The sequence below is a fragment of the Aegilops tauschii genome, chromosome 6 (assembly GCF_002575655.3).
Source record: "Aegilops tauschii subsp. strangulata cultivar AL8/78 chromosome 6, Aet v6.0, whole genome shotgun sequence".
Lineage (NCBI taxonomy): Eukaryota > Viridiplantae > Streptophyta > Magnoliopsida > Poales > Poaceae > Aegilops > Aegilops tauschii.
Window position 1 is genome coordinate 83,875,984 of NC_053040.3, and position 20,828 is coordinate 83,896,811.

A 20,828-nucleotide genomic window follows, 5' to 3' on the forward strand; every position below is an offset into this window, starting at 1 on the left:
TGCTGGAGTGAATAATTGACGTGCATTCAATCGGGATCTAACATATCTCAAGTCTGTCATATTTTCAAAAATCTGAAGTTAGTTATATATTCGGGTCCTTCTCGGCCTGTGCCGCCACGGCCTGGCGCTCCTCCTCCTCGGCCTCGCGCTGCTCCTCCTCGGTGTTGCCTTCCAGCAGGTCGAGGTACTCGCTGTCGTGGCGCTCCTCGGCCACCCATTGTTGGCGCCATTGTTTGAGGTACGCCGCCTCCCGCGCCTCCGTCGCCCGGTACCAGACCGGCGGGGCGCTGATCCACTCACGCACCATTTTGGTCCAGGAGTAACGCTCGACTGGGGCCGGCTCCGGCTCGGCCTTGACTGGGGATGGCGGGGCCACCGGTGGCGCGACGCAGTCGCCCGCCACGGACTGCGCCATGGCCTCCGCAATGGCCGCCTGGTACGCTTCCGGCACTGGGATTCTCTCCAAATCCAAATGTCAGTCATGCGGCAGGGTGACGTCGGGGTACGGGAGAGGGACGCGGTGCTGCCAGTGCCACTCCGCCTGGTGCACTGGCACGTTCACGTGCTGCCTCGGCCGGCTGTTGGAAATATGCCCTAGAGGCAATAATAAATTGGTTATTATTATATTTACTTGTTCATGATAATCATTTATTATCCATGCTAGAATTGTATTGATAGGAAACTCAGATACATGTGTGGATACATAGACAACACCATGTCCCTAGTAAGCCTCTAGGAGACTAGCTCGTTGATCAATAGATGGTTACGATTTCCTGACCATGGACATTGGATGTCGTTGATAACGGGATCACATCATTAGGAGAATGATGTGATGGACAAGACCCAATCCTAAGCCTAGCACAAGATCGTGTAGTTCGTTTGCTCAGAGCTTTTCTAATGACAAGTATCATTTCCTTAGACCATGAGATTGTGCAACTCCCGGATACCGTAGGAATGCTTTGGGTGTACCAAACGTCACAACGTAACTGGGTGGCTATAAAGGTGCACTACAGGTATCTCCGAAAGTGTCTGTTGGGTTGGCACGAATCGAGACTGGGATTTGTCACTCCGTGTAAACGGAGAGGTATCTCTGGGCCCACTCGGTAGGACATCATCATAATGTGCACAATGTGACCAAGGAGTTGATCACGGGATGATGTGTTACGGAACGAGTAAAGAGACTTGCCGGTAACGAGATTGAACAAGGTATCGGGATACCGACGATCGAATCTCGGGCAAGTAACATACCGATTGACAAAGGGAATTGTATACGGGATTGATTGAATCCTCGACATCGTGGTTCATCCGATGAGATCATCGAGGAGCATGTAGGAACCAACATGGGTATCCAGATCCCGTTGTTGGTTATTGGCCGGAGAACGTCTCGGTCATGTCTGCATGGTTCCCGAACCCGTAGGGTCTACACACTTAAGGTTCGGTGACGCTAGGGTTATAGAGATATTAGTATGCGGTAACCCGAAAGTTGTTTGGAGTCCCGGATGAGATCCCGGATGTCACGAGGAGTTCCGGAATGGTCCGGAGGTAAAGATTTATATATGGGAAGTCCTATTTTGGTCGCCGGAAAAGTTTCGAGCATTATCGGTATTGTACCGGGAGTGCCGAAAGGGGTCCGGGGGTCCACCAGCCCCGGGGGGCCACATGGGCTGTAGGGGTGTGCGCCTTGGCCTATATGGGCCAAGGGTACCAGCCCCAAGAGGCCCATGCGCCAAGAGATAAGGGAAAGGGAGAGTCCTAAAGGGGGAAGGCACCTCCGAGGTGCCTTGGGGAGGAAGGACTCCTCCCTGGCCGCACCCTTCCTTGGAGGAAGGGCCAAGGCTGCGCCCCCCTCTCCCTTGGCCCTATATATAGTGGGGGGAGGGAGGGAAGCAATACACAAGCCCTGGCGCCTCCCTCTCCCTCCCGTGACACCTCTTCCTCCCCGCTTGCGCTTGGTGAAGCCCTGCCGGGATCCCGCTACTTCCACCACCACGCCGTCGTGCTGCTGGATCTCCATCAACCTCTTCTCCCCCCTTCCTGGATCAAGAAGGAGGAGACGTCCCTGCTTCGTACGTGTGTTGAACGCGGAGGTGCCGTCCGTTCGGCGCTAGGATCATCGGTGATTTGGATCACGACGAGTACGACTCCATCAACCCCGTTCTCTTGAACGCTTCCGCTCGTGATCTACAAGGGTATGTAGATGCACTCCTTCCCTCTTGTTGCTAGATTACTCCATAGATTGATCTTGGTGATGCGTAGAAAATTTTGAATTTCTGCTACGTTCCCCAACAGTGGCATCATGAGCTAGGTCTATGCGTAGTTTCTATGCACGAGTAGAACACAAAGTAGTTGTGGGCGTAGATGTTGCCAATTCTTCTTGCCGCTACTAGTCTTATCTTGTTTCGGCGGCATTGTGGGATGAAGCGGCCCGGACCGACCTTACATGTACGCTTACGTGAGACAGGTTCCACCGACTGACATGCACTAGTTGCATAAGGTGGCTAGCGGGTGTCTGTCTCTCCCACTTTAGTCGGAACGGATTCGATGAAAAGGGTCCTTATGAAGGGTAAATAGAAATTGGCATATCACGTTGTGGTTTTACGTAGGTAAGAAACGTTCTTGCTAGAAACCTATACAAGCCACGTAAAAACTTGCAACAACAATTAGAGGACGTCTAACTTGTTTTTGCAGCATGTGCCATGTGACGTGATATGGCCAGAAGATGTGATGAATGGTATATGTGATATATGAGATTGATCATATTCTTGTAATAGGAATCACGACTTGCATGTCGATGAGTATGAAAACCGGCAGGAGCCATAGGAGTTGTCTTTATTTTTTTTGTATGACCTGCGTGTCATTGAATAACGCCATGTAAATTACTTTACTTTTTGCTAAGCGCGTTAGCCATAGAAGTAGAAGTAATCGTTGGCGTGACAACTTCATAAAGACACAATGATGGAGATCATGATGATGGAGATCATGGTGTCATGCCGGTGACGAAGATGATCATGGTGCCCCGAAGATGGAGATCAAAGGAGCAAAATGATATTGGCCATATCATGTCACTATTTGATTGCATGTGATGTTTATCATGTTATGCATCTTATTTGCTTAGAACGACGGTAGCATAAATAAGATGATCCCTCACTAAAATTTCAAGAGATGTGTTCCCCCTAACTGTGCACCGTTGCGAAGGTTCGTTGTTTCGAAGCACCACGTGATGATTGGGTGTGATAGATTCTAACGTTCGAATACAACAGGTGTTGACGAGCCTAGCATGTACAGACATGGCCTCGGAACACATGCGAAACACTTAGGTTGACTTGACGAGCCTAGCATGTACAGACATGGCCTCGGAACACAAGAGACCGAAAGGTCGAACATGAGTCGTATAGCAGATACGATCAACATGGAGATGTTCACCGATGATGACTAGTCCGTCTCACGTGATGATCGGACACGGCCTAGTTTGACTCGGATCATGTATCACTTAGATGACTAGAGGGATGTCTATCTGAGTGGGAGTTCATTAATCAGATGAACTCAATTATCATGAACATAGTCAAAAGGTCTTTGCAAATTATGTCATACGCTTTAGTTCTACTGTTTAAGATATGTTCCTAGAGAAAATTTAGTTCAAAGTTGGTAGTAGCAATTATGCGGACTAGGTCCGTAAACTGAGGATTGTCCTCATTGCTGCACAGAAGGCTTATGTCCTTAATGCACCGCTCGGTGTGCTGAACCTCAGCGTCGTCTATAGATGTTGCGGAACATCTGACATACACGTTTTGATAACTACGTGATAGTTCAGTGCGTAATGCTAACGGTTTAGAATTGTGGCACCAAAGACGGTTTTTGAAACGTCGCAGAACATATGAGATGTTCCGAAAACTGAAATTGAGATTTCAGACTAGTGCCCACGTCAAGAGGTATGAGACCTCTGACAAGTTTCTTAAGCCTGCAAACTAAGGGAGAAAAGCTCAACCGTTGAGCATGTGCTCAGATTGTCTGAGTACCACAATCGCTTGAATCGAGTGGGAGTTAATCTCCCAGATGAGATAGTGATAGTTCTCCATAGTCACTGCCACCAAGCTAGTAGAGCTTCATGATGAACTATAACATATTTGGGATAGTTATGATGATCCTTGAGCTATTCGCGATGTTTGACAGCGCGAGAGTAGAAATCAAGAAGGAGCATCAATTGTTGATGGTTAGTAAAACCACTAGTTTCTAGAAGGGCAAGGGCAAGGGCAAAAGGGATACTCCATGAAACAGCAAATCATTTGCTGCTCTAGTGGAGAATCCCAAGGTTGAACCCAAACCGGAGACTAAGTGCTTCTGTAATGAGGGAAACGGTCACTGAAGCAGAACTACCCTAGATACTTGGTAGATGAGAAGGCAGGCAAGGTCGACAGAAGTATATTGGATATACGTTATATGAATGTGTACTTTACTAGTACTCCTAGCAGCACCAGGGTATTAGATACCGGTTCGGTTGCTAAGTGTTAGTAACTCGAAATAAAAACTGCGAAATAAACGGAGACTAGCTAAAGGTGAGATGACGATATGTGTTGGAAGTGTTTCCAAGGTTGATGTGATCAAGCATCGCATGCTCCCTCTACCATCGAGATTTGGTGTTTGCGTTGAGCATGATTGGATTATGTTTATCGCAATACGGTTATTCATTTAAGGAGAATAATGGTTACTCTGTTTATTTGAATAATACCTTCAATGATCTTGCACCTAAAATGAATCTCGATCGTAGTGATACACATGTTCGTGCCAAAAGATATAAAATAGTAATGATAGTACCACATACTTATGGCACTGCAATTTGAGTCATATTGGTATAGAACGCATGAAGAAGCTCCATGTAGATGGATCTTTGGACTCAGTCGTTTTTGAAAAGATTGAGACATGCGAACCATGTCTATTGGTATATATGCATGAAGAAACTCCATGCAGATGGATCGTTTGGACTCACTTGATTTTGAATCACTTGAGACATGCAAATCATACCACATGGGCAAGATGACTGAAAGGTCTCGTTTTCAGTAAGATGGAACAAGAAAGCAACTTGTTGGAAGTAATACATTTTGATGTATGCAGTCCAATGAGTGCTGAGGCATGCAGTGGATATCGTTATGTTCTTACTTCACATATGATTTGAGTAGATGCTGAGTGTATTTACTTGATGAAACACAAGTCTGAATTATTGAAAGGTTCAAGTAATTTCAGAGTGAAGTTGAAGATCGTCGTGACAAGAGGATAAAATGTCTGTGATATGATCATAGAGATGAGTATCTGAGTTACGAGTTTGGCACACAATTAAGACATTGTGGAAAGTGTTTCACAATTAATACCGCCTGGAACACCACCGTGTGATGGTGTGTCCGAACATCATAACTGCACCCTATTGGATATGGTGCATGCCATGATGTCTCTTATCGAATTACCACTATCGTTTGTGGGTTAGGAATTAGAGATAACCGCGTTCACTTTAAAAGGGGCACCACGCAATTCCGTTGAGACGACACCGTTTAGAGAAACCTAAGTTGTCGTTTCTTGAAAGTTTGGGGCTGCGATGCTTATGTGAAAAAGTTTCAGGCTGATAAGCTCGAACCCAAAGCGGATATATGCATCTTCATAGAACAGCCAAAACAGTTGGGTGTACCTCCTATTTCAGATCTGGAAGCAAAAGTAATTGCTTCTAGAAACAGGTCCTTTCTCGAGGAAAAGTTTCTCTCGAAAGAATTGAGTGGGAGGATGGTGGAGACTTGATAAGGTTATTGAACCGTCACTTCGACTAATGTATAGCAGGGCACAAGAAGTTGTTTCCTGTGGCACCTACACCAATTGAAGTGGAAGCTTATGATAGTGATCATGAAACTTCGGATCAAGTCACTACCAAATCTCGTAGGACGACGAGGATGCGTGCTACTTCAGAGTGGTATGTGATCCTGTCTGAGATATCATGTTGTTGGACAATACTGAACCTACGGGCTATGAAGAAGCGATGGTGGGCCCATATTCCGACAAATGGTTAGAAGCCATGAAATCCGAGATAAATGGATCTTTGAGAAGAAGACGGACATGGACGGTAATGTTACCGTCTATGAAGCTCGACTTGTGGAAAAGAGTATTTTCACAAGTTCAAGGAGTTGACTACGATGAGATTTTCTCATCCGTAGCGATGCTTAAGTCCGTCAGAATCATGTTAGCATTAGCTGCATTTATGAAATCTGGCAGATGGATGTCAAAACAAGTTTCCTTACCAGTTTTCGTAAGGAAAGGTTGTATGTGATACAATCAGAAAGGTTTTTTCGATTCTAAGGATGCTAAAAGGTATGCTAGCTCCAGCGATCCTTCCATGGATTAGAGCAAGCATCTCGGAGTCAGAATATACACTTTGATGGAGTGATCAAAGTTTTTGGGTTTATACAAAGTTTGTTAGAAACTTGTATTTACAATAAAGTGAGTGGGAGCGCTACAACATTTCTGATAAGTATATGTGAATGACATATTGTTGATCCGAAATGATGTAAAATTTCTGGAAAGCATAAAGGGTTGTTTGAAAGGAGTTTTTCAAAGGAAGATCTGGATAAAGCTGCTTACATATTGGGCATCAAGATCTATAGAGATAGATCAAGACGCCTGATGATACTTTCAAAGAACGCACACCTTGACATGATTTTGAAAGAGTTCAAAATAGATCAGCAAAGAAGGAGTTCTTGGCTGTGTTACAAGGTGTGAGTATTGAGTAAGACTCAAGACCTGACCACAGCAGAAGAGAGAGAAAGGACGAAGGTCGTCCCCTATGCTTCAGACGTAGGCTCTACAGTATGCTATGCTGTGTACCGCACATGAAGTGTGCCTTGCCATGAGTTGGTCAAGGGGTACAATAGTGATCCGGGAATGGATCACATGACAGCGGTCGAACTTATCCTTAGTATCTAGTGAACTAAGGAATTTTCTCGATTATGGAGGTGAAAAGGGAGTTCGTCGTAAAGGGTTACGTTGATACGAACCTTGACACTAATCCGGATGACTCTGAGTAGTAAAACCGGATTCGTATAGTAGAGCAATTATTTGAAATGGCTCCAAATAGCGCGTGGTAGCATCCACAAGATGACATAGATATTCGTAAAGCACACACGGATCTGAAAGGTTCAGACCCGTTGACTAATAACCTCTCTCACAAGCATAACATGATCAAACCAGAACACATTGAGTGTTAATCACATAGTGATGTGAACTAGATTGTTGACTCTAGTAAACTCTTTAGATGTTGGTCACATGGTGATGTGACCAGTGAGTGTTAATCACATGGTGATGTGAACTAGATTATTGACTCTAGTGCAAGTGGGAGACTGTTGGAAATATGCCCTAGAGGCAATAATAAATTGGTTATTATTATATTTCCTTGTTCATGATAATCATTTATTATCCATGCTAGAATTGTATTGATAGGAAACTCAGATACATGTGTGGATACATAGACAACACCATGTCCCTAGTAAGCCTCTAGGAGACTAGCTCGTTGATCAATAGATGGTTACGGTTTCCTGACCATGGACATTGGATGTCATTGATAACGGGATCACATCATTAGGAGAATGATGTGATGGACAAGACCCAATCCTAAGCCTAGCACAAGATCGTGTAGTTCGTTTGCTCAGAGCTTTTCTAATGACAAGTATCATTTCCTTAGACCATGAGATTGTGCAACTCCCGGATACCGTAGGAATGCTTTGGGTGTACCAAACGTCACAACGTAACTGGGTGGCTATAAAGGTGCACTACAGGTATCTCCGAAAGTGTCTGTTGGGTTGGCACGAATCGAGACTGGGATTTGTCACTCCGTGTAAACGGAGAGGTATCTCTGGGCCCACTCGGTAGGACATCATCATAATGTGCACAATGTGACCAAGGAGTTGATCACGGGATGATGTGTTACGGAACGAGTAAAGAGACTTGCCGGTAACGAGATTGAACAAGGTATCGGGATACCGACGATCGAATCTCGGGCAAGTAACATACCGATTGACAAAGGGAATTGTATACGGGATTGATTGAATCCTCGACATCGTGGTTCATCCGATGAGATCATCGAGGAGCATGTAGGAACCAACATGGGTATCCAGATCCCGCTGTTGGTTATTGGCCGGAGAACGTCTCGGTCATGTCTGCATGGTTCCCGAGCCCGTAGGGTCTACACACTTAAGGTTCGGTGACGCTAGGGTTATAGAGATATTAGTATGCGGTAACCCGAAAGTTGTTCGGAGTCCCGGATGAGATCCCGGACATCACGAGGAGTTCCGGAATGGTCCGGAGGTAAAGATTTATATATGGGAAGTCCTATTTTGGTCGCCGGAAAAGTTTCGAGCATTATCGGTATTGTACCGGGAGTGCCGAAAGGGGTCCGGGGGTCCACCAAGGGGGTCCACCAGCCCCGGGGGGGCACATGGGCTGTAGGGGTGTGAGCCTTGGCCTATATGGGCCAAGGGCACCAGCCCCAAGAGGCCCATGCGCCAAGAGATAAGGGAAAGGGAGAGTCCTAAAGGGGGAAGGCACCTCCGAGGTGCCTTGGGGAGGAAGGACTCCTCCCTGGCCGCACCCTTCCTTGGAGGAAGGGCCAAGGCTGCGCCCCCCTCTCCCTTGGCCCTATATATAGTGGGGGGAGGGAGGGCAGCAATACACAAGCCCTGGCGCCTCCCTCTCCCTCCCGTGACACCTCTTCCTCCCCGCTTGCGCTTGGTGAAGCCCTGCCGGGATCCCGCTACTTCCACCACCACACCGTCATGCTGCTGGATCTCCATCAACCTCTCCTCCCCCCTTGCTGGATCAAGAAGGAGGAGACGTCACTGCTCCGTACGTGTGTTGAACGCGGAGGTGCCGTCCGTTCGGCGCTAGGATCATCGGTGATTTGGATCACGACGAGTACGACTCCATCAACCCCGTTCTCTTGAACGCTTCCGCTCGCGATCTACAAGGATATGTAGATGCACTCCTTCCCTCTTGTTGCTAGATTACTCCATAGATTGATCTTGGTGATGCATAGAAAATTTTGAATTTCTGCTACGTTCCCCAACACCGGCGAGTTGGCGCCGACGGGGCCTTGCCCTTGGCTTTGCTGTTGCCGGCGCCGGAGAAGAGCCCCGTCTGGGTTGGCTAGGGTGGCTAGGGTTGCCGCCGACGGGGTAGCAGAGGGTGGCGAAATGGGGACGAGGGCTTTTTCGAAGCGGAAGAGGACACCCCCCCCCGCCGCCGCACGCTTGGCTTAAAAAAGGACGACCGCCATCGCTGACACGCTGGCCCGAGGTGGGCGGTCGTCATAAATTAAGCTGGCCAAACTGGCCGCAGGATAGTTGGACGGCCCTAGGTGGGGACGTGACGGACACCGAGAGGGTGCACGAGGCGTCCGCTTCGCGTCCGCGCCGATGCATTTCAGCCGCAAATGCGTCTGCGCGGACACGTTTTGGATTTGGATCGGCGCGTTGGGCATCAACTTTTGTCCGCGTCGGTTCGAATGGACTCAGGCGGACGATTTGATTCGCTGCATTGGAGTTGCTGTAACGTATCTGAAGTCGTCAGATTTTCAAAAATCTGAAGTCAGATATATATTCGGGTCCTTTCTGATTTAACAAAGGATTTGACAGATGGGATCTAAATTTTGCTTGATATAAGCTGACATACATTTTTTTAGTGTTTCGTTTCTTAAGTACTGTTGTTTCATTACTGTTATTGTTGTGTCACTGTTTTGGCACTGTCCTTCATTCCATATGTGTGGTTTGATGACCTCGACAAGATTGCAGAGACGCGCAGCTTATCTCATCAAGAGATTGAATTGAAGAATCAATCGAATGAGAAGGTTGCCCGTCTTTTACGAGAAGAGGAGATCAAATAGTACCAGAGATCCAAAACTGATTTCATTTTGATGGGTGATAGTAATACAAGATACTTCCAATTGATCGCCAATGGGCGGCATAGGAAGAAATATATTTACAGTCTCCAACAAGATGAGGGGCGGATCGAAGGTCAGGAGGAGCTCAAAAAGTATATCACCAAATACTACAAATCTCTGTTCGGAGCGCCGACTGAAGGGAACTTCACCCTCGACGAGACCCGAACAGATGATATTCCACAAGTCACGGCAGAAGAAAATGATATCCTAACGGCACCATTCTCAGAAGAGGAGGTGAGAGCGGTTGTGTTCCAAATGGAACATAATAAAGCTCCAGGCCCAGATGGTTTCCCCGCAGAATTCTATCAGAATTTCTGGGATATCATCAAGACTGACCTTTTGGAGTTGTTCAATTGTTTTCATGCCGACCGACTAGAGCTATTCAGACTTAATTTTGGCGACATTGTCTTGTTGCCAAAGATTAAGGAGGCCGAACGGATCCAACAGTTCAGACCTATATGCCTCCTTAATGTTAGCTTCAAGATTTTCACCAAAGTGGCTACGAATAGATTAAACTCGGTAGGTGACCATGTTGTCGGGCCATCTCAAACGGCATTCATGCAAGGAAGAAATATACTCGACGGTGTAGTAATTTTGCATGAGACCGTTCATGAGATGCATCGGAAAAACATGAGTGGGGTAGTATTCAAGATCGACTTTGAAAAAGCCTATGACAAGGTCAAATGGTCTTTCCTCCAACAGGCACTAAGATGAAAGGTTTCTCAGAGAAATGGCGCCAGTGGATCCAAATTTTTGTAACTGGAGGTAGTGTGGCCATCAAAGTCAATGATGATATAGGCCATTACTTTCAGACAAAAAAAGGACCACGACAGGGTGACTCCATGTCTCCAATGTTATTTAATATTGTCGCTGACATGTTGGCTATTCTGATTGAGTGCGCTAAGCAGGACGGCCAGGTTGCCGGAGTAGTGCCACACCTTGTGGATGGTGGCCTCCCTATTCTGCAATATGCCGATGACATAATTCTGTTTATGGAACATGACCTGGAAAAGGCTCGAAACCTGAAACTCTTACTTTCAGCGTTTGAGAAAATGTCGGGTCTCAAAATTAACTTCCATAAAAGCGAACTTTTCTGCTTGGGAGATGCTGCTGAGGCGGCTGCCGATTATGCTGACCTGTTTGGTTGTGCACACGGGCAATTCCCGATTAAATATCTGGAAATACCTATTCACTATCGGCGTCTCACCATTGCGGAGTGGAAACATGTAGAGGAGCGTTTAGACAAACGGTTGAGCAGTTGGAAATGCAAGATGCTCTCAGTTGGAGGACGGCTGGTTTTGATTAACTCTGTCCTCACAAATATGGTTCTTTATATGATTTCTTTTTTCCAACTCCCAAAAGGGGTGCTGCAAAGACTGGACTATTTTAGATCCAGATTCTTTTGGCAATGAGATGGTGAAAAGAAAAAGTACAGGCTAACCAAATGGAGCGTGGTTTGTAGGCCGAAAGACCAAGGTGGCCTTGGAATTCATGACCTGCAGGTCAAGAATGTGTCCCTACTTAGTAAATGGTTGTTCAAACTTCTTACTGAGGATGGTGTTTGGCAAACCATGTTGCACAACAAGTATCTAGACCAAAAGGCAGTGGCTCAGGCCTATTGGAAACCTGGCGACTCGCACTTTTGGGCTGGCCTAATGGCGGCAAAGACACATCTCTTTCGCTTTGGGTCTTTCACGATAAAGGACGGGTCGGAAATTCGTTTCTGGGAAGACTATGGCTAGGCAATTCCAGTCTCCGAGAACAATACCCAGCCTTATACACCATTGCTCGCGATAAAAATAATACTATTGCGCACGTGCTCAGTTCGTCTCCGCCGAATATTTTGTTCAGGCGGGACTTGATTGGCCCCCGACTTATGTCATGGCATAATCTTTTATCCCGACTGGATTCGATTAACCTGGCACAAGGCAGGGATGTTTTTCGCTGAAACCTTACTACATCGGGGTCTTTCACAGTAGACTCTATGTATCGTGCGCTAATGCATTCTGAGGTACCAGTGAGTAATAACAAGAAAATTTGGAAGTCGAAGATTCCACTAAAAGTTAAAATCTTCATGTGGTATCTTCGTAGGGGAGTTGTGCTAACCAAAGACAACCTTGCACGACGCAACTGGCCAGGAAGTAAGCAGTGTTGCTTTTGTCCTCATGACGAGACAATCAAGCACCTCTTTTTCCAATGCAAGTTTGCACGTTCTACATGGTCAGTCATCCAAATAGCATCAAATTTGTATCCGCCCACAAGTGTTGCCAATATATTTGGTCATTGGTTGGACGGTATTTCAAATAAGTTCAAAACGCTAATAAGGGTGGGAGCGTATGCCTTACTTTGGTCGCTTTGGCTATGTAGAAATGATTTCATTTTTAAGGACAAAAATGCTTCTCCTCTACAGGTTATTTTCCGTTGTACGCACTTGCTTCGTATGTGGTCTACGCTACAACGACCGGAGCACCACCCGTTGTTCAAGGCGGTGTGTACGCGGTTGGAGCAGGCGGCTATTAAGATTTTTTTTCAACATGGGTGGCATCATAACCTCTGAATCGATCTACCTCCATTTTTGACATAGGCATAGTGTCGATATGTAGGACTCTACTGTTGTCGACTTATCATTTTTGTTACTTTTCCTTTTGACACACTTTTGTTGTTTGGCTGTGTGCATCCTAGTTATGCAGAGGCCGGGTGATACTCATGATGTTTTGTATTCGCTTGATGCTACATTTTGAGTTAATAAAAGCGCCCTTTATCGAAAAAATATGTGTGGTTTGAGCAGTGATGCACTGTCACAGGCCTCAGGTCTAACCTGGTGCCTGAAGCCTGAAGCTACTTGCAAGTGTTCAAAAGTTCAGAATGTTCAGAACAGAGCTAAACAGCAAAGGGAGAGAGGGAACGACCAGGATGCAAGCTTAGTGTTACCAGTCGTCGATCTGATGGCCTACATTCTTGCGTACTCGGTGTTCGGATTAATTGTAATTTTTGCACCTAAAAAAGTACTCTACTTAAGTATGTCAGCAGAGTTTAACCACTGTAAACCAAACATAGGCACTGCCTCTTTGATATAAAGGGCAGCGCAGAGGCTGGGTGGGAGGCAAGCTATCAAAAAAAAAAAAATCATTCTCTTCCATTTTCCCTTCCAGTCTGTACTTTTTTCCCTGCAAACAACTCTGTATCTCTGTATCACGGCAAGCCAGCTGCCGCTCGGATTCCATCGGTTGTTTGCGAGGTTCTGACATGCACCCTGTGGGCATGCCAATATCTACAATCAACCGATAATTACAGTAAAAATCTGATCCCGAGTGAATCTGCTTCGTTTCAAGTCCAAAAGAAGGTGAAAAGTGGTTGTCAACATAGAAGAGAGAACGCATTTGTATCCAAAGATTAGCTTTAGAAAACTGAACATGTATACAAAACCTGGACCTGGGAATACAACAGTGCCAGTCATGGAAAAGGAAACGAATGAACTCTTACAAGGTGAAACGCAGCACAGATCTAGCTCTTGGGGATGTTCTTGCCGACAATCTTCGCGGGCGTGATGCGGAGAAGGTTTCCCTGCTTCCCAGGAATGGCTCCCTTGATCATCACAACTTTGAGATCATTGTCGATCCTGACAATCTTGAGCTTCCTGATCTTGGTCTTGGTTCCGCCCATCCTCCCGGGCATCTTCTTCCCCTTGTACACCCGCCCTGGGGTTGTCCCCGCACCGATCGAACCTAGGGCTCTGTGGCTCTTGGAACCGTGAGTCATCAGACCACGCTTGAAGTTGTGCCTCTTAATTCCACCTGCACAACAATGACAAACCATTAGGCGAAAGTTAAGAGTATAAGTGCTGATCCAAGTTGTTAGCCATCCAAAAATGGAGCATCGGAATGCCACAGGCTATCAATGTATCAAGGGCACAACTGATGATGCCCCATGTTAGCTATCAGAAAAGCATGTCACAAGCTGTCAATATTCAAAACTAAGAGCACAAAGGATGATGATCGATGTCGCTGGCCTTCAGAAACTGAACCATGGGTATGTTACAAGCTGTCAATATTCTTAACCTTCAGACAAACAAATCAATTGAAATGAAACATGGGAATGTCAGAAACTGCCAATGTTCTTAACATTCAGAAAATTAAACCAAGGCCAATGCCAATGCTTGCATTAAGCGGCAAATAAAGGAACTGTAAACGCTGTCAAGCACTGAAACGGATGTTAGGCATTGCAAAGCAATACACATTGCATTGACATGAATGGCATTGAGGAAATGACATTGTTATGTTGGTAATTTCAGGCGTTGGTACACGGGATGGTTCAAGCGTTGACAGGAAACGGAATTGGGATCGAAGCATCGCTCACCTTGGAATCCCTTTCCGATGGATTTGGCGGAGACGTCGACGAGGTCGCCCTCCTTGAAGAGCTCGTTGAACTCGAGCGCCTGGCCGGGGTCGAAGGCGTCGACGGCCACCAGCCGGAACTCCTGCAGGTGCCGCAGCGGCGGCGCGCTGGCCTTGCCGAGGTGGCCCAGCTCAGGGCGGGTGAGCTTGTCCTCGCGCACGCCGTGGTACCCGACCTGCACGGCGTCGTAGCCGTCGGTGGCGGCCGTCTTCACCTGCGTCACCACGTTGCCCCCCTCCCGGAACCCGACCACCGTCACCGGCACGGGCTTCCCGTTTTCCGGGTCGAAGTAGGTCATCATCCCCACCTTGGTGGCCATCACCCCGACGCCCGCCTCGTAGGACGCCGCCCGCACCACCGCCAGCGACGGCCTCCTACGGCCCACCGCCGCGGCGAAGGACACGCCACGACGGCGCGGGGCGAGGAAGCCCAGTGCGCCGCCGATGCTCGCGGCCGCCATGGCCATGGCTGGTGGATTCGAGCGAGATTAGTGCAGCGGAGGCGCTCACTCTGCTGCTGCTGCCGGTGATGTTTTGGTTTGGGATTTATGCGGTGCGGATAGGGGTTTGCGGCTACCTCCCCTTATCCTCCCGCCCGTGGGAGCCGCTTTCATGCTATTACGCCTTCTTTCGACGAAAGCGTATACCGCGGACCAAGAAGACACCTCCCCGGCTAGTACATGGGGCACAAGGGCGCGTCTGGTTGATGCACCCCACAAACAGGGCGAGTGGATACAACAATGGTTGCTCACATGAATAGATGGTCGACACGCGCATGAAGCGTGAAGCACTCAAATCAACCATGTTTGTGGAGCCAAGCCGAGGAGGACGCAAGGGGGGAAGTGTAAGTACGTGGGGCTATAGGCGGGAGATGGTGGGACACAAAAATTTGCAGGCGCATGATGGCGCGAAATCTGCAGTCACATCCCCTTTACTCGCTCACTTCTAGCGGTAGGAAAAATCGAGACTTGGTTCTTGACACCGGCGTGGGCGGCGACTTAGATCTGCAATACCAGCAATGACAATGACAACTTAGAGCATATACAGTCGGACTCTTTAGCCCCCCCCCCCCCCCCCCCCCCCCCATCTTCCCATCCGGTCGGGCGGCCCGATCACTGGTCGGTCACAAAAACCTGACCCAACTGGACTCCTCATGCCGGCCCTAGTAGTTGCAACTTAATAGTCTTTTTTGTGGCACTTGTTGTGCTTTATGAATGGGTTACTAGTTTTGATTACTCCCACATTATAGAGAAACAAATTAGCAGTTGCAGTCTTTTAGGTGGCAAATGTTATACTTTACCAATGGCAATTTCTGTCAGGTCCTCTGATGTGACGGGCTCCATTCACAACAAGTCCACGGCCTCGCTCGGGGCTCGGCCCGCAAGACAAAGGAAGACCAACCCATGCAATCGTGGGCTGGAGTGGGTGTGAACAAGTCGGTAGGCGACAACTACTTATGCCCACACGCAGGAGAGGAAGGTCATCCAGTGGATCACGGCACCCGACGGCGGTGGCTCTCTCTTCTTCCTATTCCCCATTTTCTCTCTCCATTCGTGTACCAGCTATTGTAATCGCTATTCGAGACTCGAATTCGTGAGCAAGTGCAATAGATCGTGAGAAGAACAGCTAGGTTGCTAACATCTGGTATTCAAAGCCTTGGATTTGAGCCCTGGCGGATCTCGTGGAGATGCAGCTGCAAAAATGGATCAAGGATCGCATCATCGCAATTGGGTCCCGCGTCCAAGGACTACTTCGACAAGTTGACGTTGTCGCTCGACGGCATCTACGTGGACATCCTCTCCTCGGCGGCTAAACTGGACGATCTAGTATAGTGGCAATCTATCTGGAGCGGCATGTTGACCAGCTCTCCACCGTGGTCGCCGAGTTCCAGCAGGCACGACCCGTGGTGGAGGAGGAGCATCCGCCTGCTCCACCACTTGCGTCCCTACGTGACCATCTGGGCGCCAGCGAGGACACGGGGGCTGGCACCCCCAGGCCAATGGGCCATGGCATTGACGTCCTGCATCAGGGTCTGGCACCAGCGTTCACGTCAATGTCCACCCCGGCCAACGGGCAGTCTGCTTCCCTGTCACCCATGGCACTTCCTTCTCCATATGCGTAAGTTAGTCAACAGCCCGCGGGGGATCAGCCAGACTCATCCGTCGATTGCCTTTCCCCAATTCTCTGGCGAGAATCCATGCCTCTGGAAAACCTTATGCGAGCAGTACTTCCATATGTTTACGATTCAGGAGAACTCTTGGGTTCCGATGGCCACATTGAATTTTTCGGGCACGGCTTCAGTGTGGTTATAGTCGATTTAGAAGAGACTTTCTGAATTCGATTGGGAATCGTTCTCTTCCTTATTGTGCACCCATTTGGGTCATGATCGTCATCAACTTCTCATCCATCAATCTTATACGCTTGCACAAACAACTTCTGTGCCAGATTATATTGAGCGATTTGAACAAATCATTAGTCATTTGTCTACTTATTCTGATTCAATTCATCCTTATTATTACCTCACTCATTTGGTTGAGGGACTCCGGGCGGACATACGCGCGATCGTGCTGGTGCAATGGTCGTCGGACCTTGACATGGCGTGTGCGCTCGCACTTCTGCAAGAAGAAGTGGCGGATGGCGCCACGATGGAACGACCATGCCAACCCATGGCGGCCCGAGCTGCGGACCTGGCGAACCGGGCGCACGCGGGGGTGCCCATGGTGCTCCCACCACCACCGCCGTAGGGGCGCCCACCTACGACATCGACCGCTCCAGAACTCTGGGTCGGCGATGCGCACCACGGCGACAGCTCCAAGATCAAGGCGCTGCGCGAATACCATCAAGATTGCGGGCTTTGTTTCAGGTGCGGTAGCGCTGGGGGCATGACCACACTTGCCCCACCAGCGTGCAACTGCACATTGTTGAGGAGCTGTTGGAGCTCTTTGGCATCAACGGGAGCAACGAGCCTCAGGCCGCCCCAATGGAGACGGCGATGGCTATTTCACACCAGGCCCTCATCGAGAGAACTCCACCCAAGGCCATCAAACTCCAAGCATGTCTCCAAGGCCGTGCCATCCTGCTCTTGGTAGACTCGGGTAGCTCCACATCCTTCCTCGACGCTCAGCTGGCAACCTCTCTTTCAAGGGTGACACCTTTGGAAAGGCCCTGTCAAGTTAAGGTAGCCAATGGGGGAGCTCTGTTGTGTTTCACACATTCCCAAGTGTCGTTGGTCGTCTCAAGAGCAGGAGTTTGTCATTGATATGAAGATCCTCGCTTTGGGCACGTACGACGCGATTCTTGGTATGGAGTGGCTCAAGGAGCACAGCCCAATGAATGTGGATTGGCGCGGCAAGCACCTCTTGATCACCCCTCCTACGGGGTGATACGTCAATTTTGCATCATGTTTTCTTACTGTTATTTATAATGTTTTTATCCATAATAATGCTTTTTGGAGTAATTCTAATGCCTTTTCTCTCATAATTTGAAAGGAATACACCAAGAGGGAGAATTCCGGCAGCTGGAAATCTGCACCTAGAAAAGCTACGTCAGGCCACCAATTTTGCACAACTCCAAATGAGCTGAAACTTTACGGAGATTTTTTATGGATTATTTGAGAGATATTGGAGCCAATAAACACCAGAGGGTGTCCACCAGGTGGGCACAACCCACCTGGGCGCGCCAGGCCCCCCAGGCGCGCCCTGGTGGGATGTGGCCTCCTCGGCCCACCTCCGGTGCCCATCTTCTGGTATATAAGTCATTTTGACCTAGAAAAAATACGGAGGAGACTTTCAGGATGAAGCGCCGCCGCCTCGAGGCGGAACTTGGGCAGGAGCACTTTTGCCCTCCAGCGGAGCGATTCGCCGGGGGAACTTCCCTCCTGGAGGGGGGAAATCATCGTCATCATCATCACCAACAACTCTCCCATCTTGGGGAGGGCAATCTCCATCAACATCTTCAACATCACCATCTCCTCTCAAACCCTAGTTCATCTCTTGTGTTCAATCTTGTTACCGGAACTATATATTGGTGCTTGTGGGTGACTAGTAGTGTTGATTACATCTTGTAGTTGATTACTATATGGTTTATTTGGTGGAAGATTATATGTTCAGATCCATTATGCTATTTAATACTCCTCTGATCATGATCATGTTTATCATTTGTGAGTAATTACTTTTGTTCTTGAGGTCACGGGAGAAATCATGTTGCAAGTAATCATGTGAACTTGATATGTGTTTGATATTTGATACTATGTATGTTGTTATTCCCTTAGTGGTGTCATGTGAACGTCGACTACATGACACTTCACCATGTTTGGGCCTAAGGGAATGCATTGTGGAGTATCAATTAGATGGTGGGTTGTGAGAGTGATAGAAGCTTAAACCCCAGTTTATGCGCTATTTCGCAAGGGGCCGATTAGATCCAAAAGTTTAATGCTATGGTTAGAATTTATTCTTAATACTTTTCTCGTAGTTGCGGATGCTTGCGGGAGGGTTAATCATAAGTAGGAGGTTTTTCAAGTAAGAACAACACCTAAGCACCGGTCCACCCACATATCAAATTATAAAGTAGCGAACACAAATCAAACCAACATGATGAAAGTGACCAGATGAAATTCCCGTGTACTCTCAAGAACGCTTTGCTTATCATAAGAGACCATTTTGGCCTGTCCTTTGCCTCAAAAGGATTGGGCTACCTTGCTGCACTTTTGTTACTATTATCATTACTTGCTCGTTACAAATTATCTTGCTATCAAACTACTCCGCTACTTACAGTTTCAGCACTTGCAGACATTACCTTACCGAAAACTACTTGTCATTTCCTTCTGCTCCTCGTTGGGTTCGACACTCTTACTTATCGAAAAGAGCTACAATTGACCCCCTATACTTTTGGGTCATCAAGGCTATTTTCTGGCACCATTGTCGGGGAGTGAAGTGCCTTTGGTAAGTGGAATTTGGTAAGGAAACATTTACATAGTATGCTGAAATTTATTGTCAGTTGTTACTATGGAAAACAATCCTTTGAGGGGTTCGTTCGGGGTATCTTCACCTCGTCCGGAACCACAATTAGCAACCCCTCAACCTACTGCACCTACTGAAAATATTGAATATGAAATTCCTTTGAGTATGATAGAACAACTGCTAGCTAATTCTTATGCAGGAGATGGAACCGAACATCCTGATATGCACTTGATATATGTGGAACCAATTTGTGGATTGTTTAAGCTTGCAGGTTTACCCAGGGATGAAGTGATGAAAAAGGTTTTCCCTTTATCTTTGAAGGGAAAAGCATTGGCATGGTATAGGCTATGTGATGATATTGGATCATGGAATTGGAATCGTTTGAAATTGGAGTTCCACCAAAAAAATTATCCTATGCATCTAGTTCATCGTGATCAGAATTATATATATAATTTTTGGCCTCGTGAAGGAGAAAGTATCTCTCTAGCTTGGGGGAGGCTTAAGTCAATGTTATATTCATGCCCCAATCATGATCTCTCAAGAGAAATTATTATCCAGAATTTTTATGCTCGGCTTTCTCGTAATGATCAAACCATGCTTGATACTTCTTGTGCTGGTTCATTTATGAAGAAGACTATTGAATTCTGGTGGGATCTTTTGGAAAGAATTAAACGCAACTCTGAAGATTGGGAACTTGATGAAGGTAAAGAGTCAGGTATTAAACTTGAGTATGATTGTGTTAAATCTTTTATGGATACTGATGCTTTTCAAAAGTTTAGCACTAAATATGGACTTGACTCTTAGATAGTAGCATCCTTTTGTGAATCATTTGCTACTCATGTTGAACTCCCTAAGGAGAAGTGGTTTAAATATCACCCACCTATTAAAGAAGAAATTAAAGAACCAGTACCGGTTAAAGAAGAAACAATACTTTATAATGTTGATCCAGTTGTTCCTTCTGCTTATATTGAGAAACCACCTTTCCCTGTTAGGATTAAGGAACATGCTAAAGTTTCAACTATGGTTAACAAAAGCTATATTAGAACACCTAAACCTGATGAACAAATTAAAGTAGAACCTAGATTGCTATGGTTAAAGATGTCTTGGAAGACGATATGGATGGGCATGTTATTTACTTCTGTGAAGAAGCTGCTAGAATTGCTAAACCTGGTAAAAGAGATAAACATAGAGATGTTGTTGGCATGCCTGTTATTTCTGTTAAAATAGGAGATCACTGTTATCATGGTTTATGTGACATGGGTGCTAGTGTGAGTGTTATTCCTTACACTTTATATGAAGAAATTATGAAAGACATAGCACCTGCTGAGATAGAAGAAATAGATGTTACTAGTAAACTTGCTAATAGAGACACCATATCACTGGTTGGGATTATTAGAGATGTTGAAGTCTTGTGTGGGAAAATTAAATACCCTACTGATTTTCTTGTTCTTGGTTCCCCATAAGATGACTTTTGTCACATTATCTTTGAGACCTTTCTTGAATACAGTTAAT

General features: G+C 46.9%; 1 protein-coding gene across 1 annotated transcript; it reads right to left on the reverse strand.

Moving 5' to 3' along the window:
- Positions 1–13,343: 13,343 nt before the first annotated feature.
- LOC109733036 (large ribosomal subunit protein uL3c) lies at positions 13,344–14,936 on the reverse strand. The gene is made up of 2 exons (XM_020292239.4): positions 14,321–14,936; positions 13,344–13,758 (listed from the first exon to the last, which is right to left on the reverse strand). Exons 1-2 carry the CDS (start codon positions 14,823–14,825, stop codon positions 13,469–13,471), a joined length of 795 nt encoding a protein of 264 aa, XP_020147828.1. The 5' UTR covers positions 14,826–14,936; the 3' UTR covers positions 13,344–13,468.
- Positions 14,937–20,828: the final 5,892 nt, after the last annotated feature.

Excerpts from the sequence above, each read along its gene's own strand:
- LOC109733036 (XM_020292239.4), bottom strand. The coding sequence starts at position 14,825 with ATGGCCATGGCGGCCGCGAGCATCGGCGGCGCACTGGGCTTCCTCGCC. Across the intron at positions 13,759-14,320 it reads CATCGGAAAGGGATTCCAAG|GTGGAATTAAGAGGCACAAC; the intron begins GTGAGCGATGCT and ends ATTGTTGTGCAG.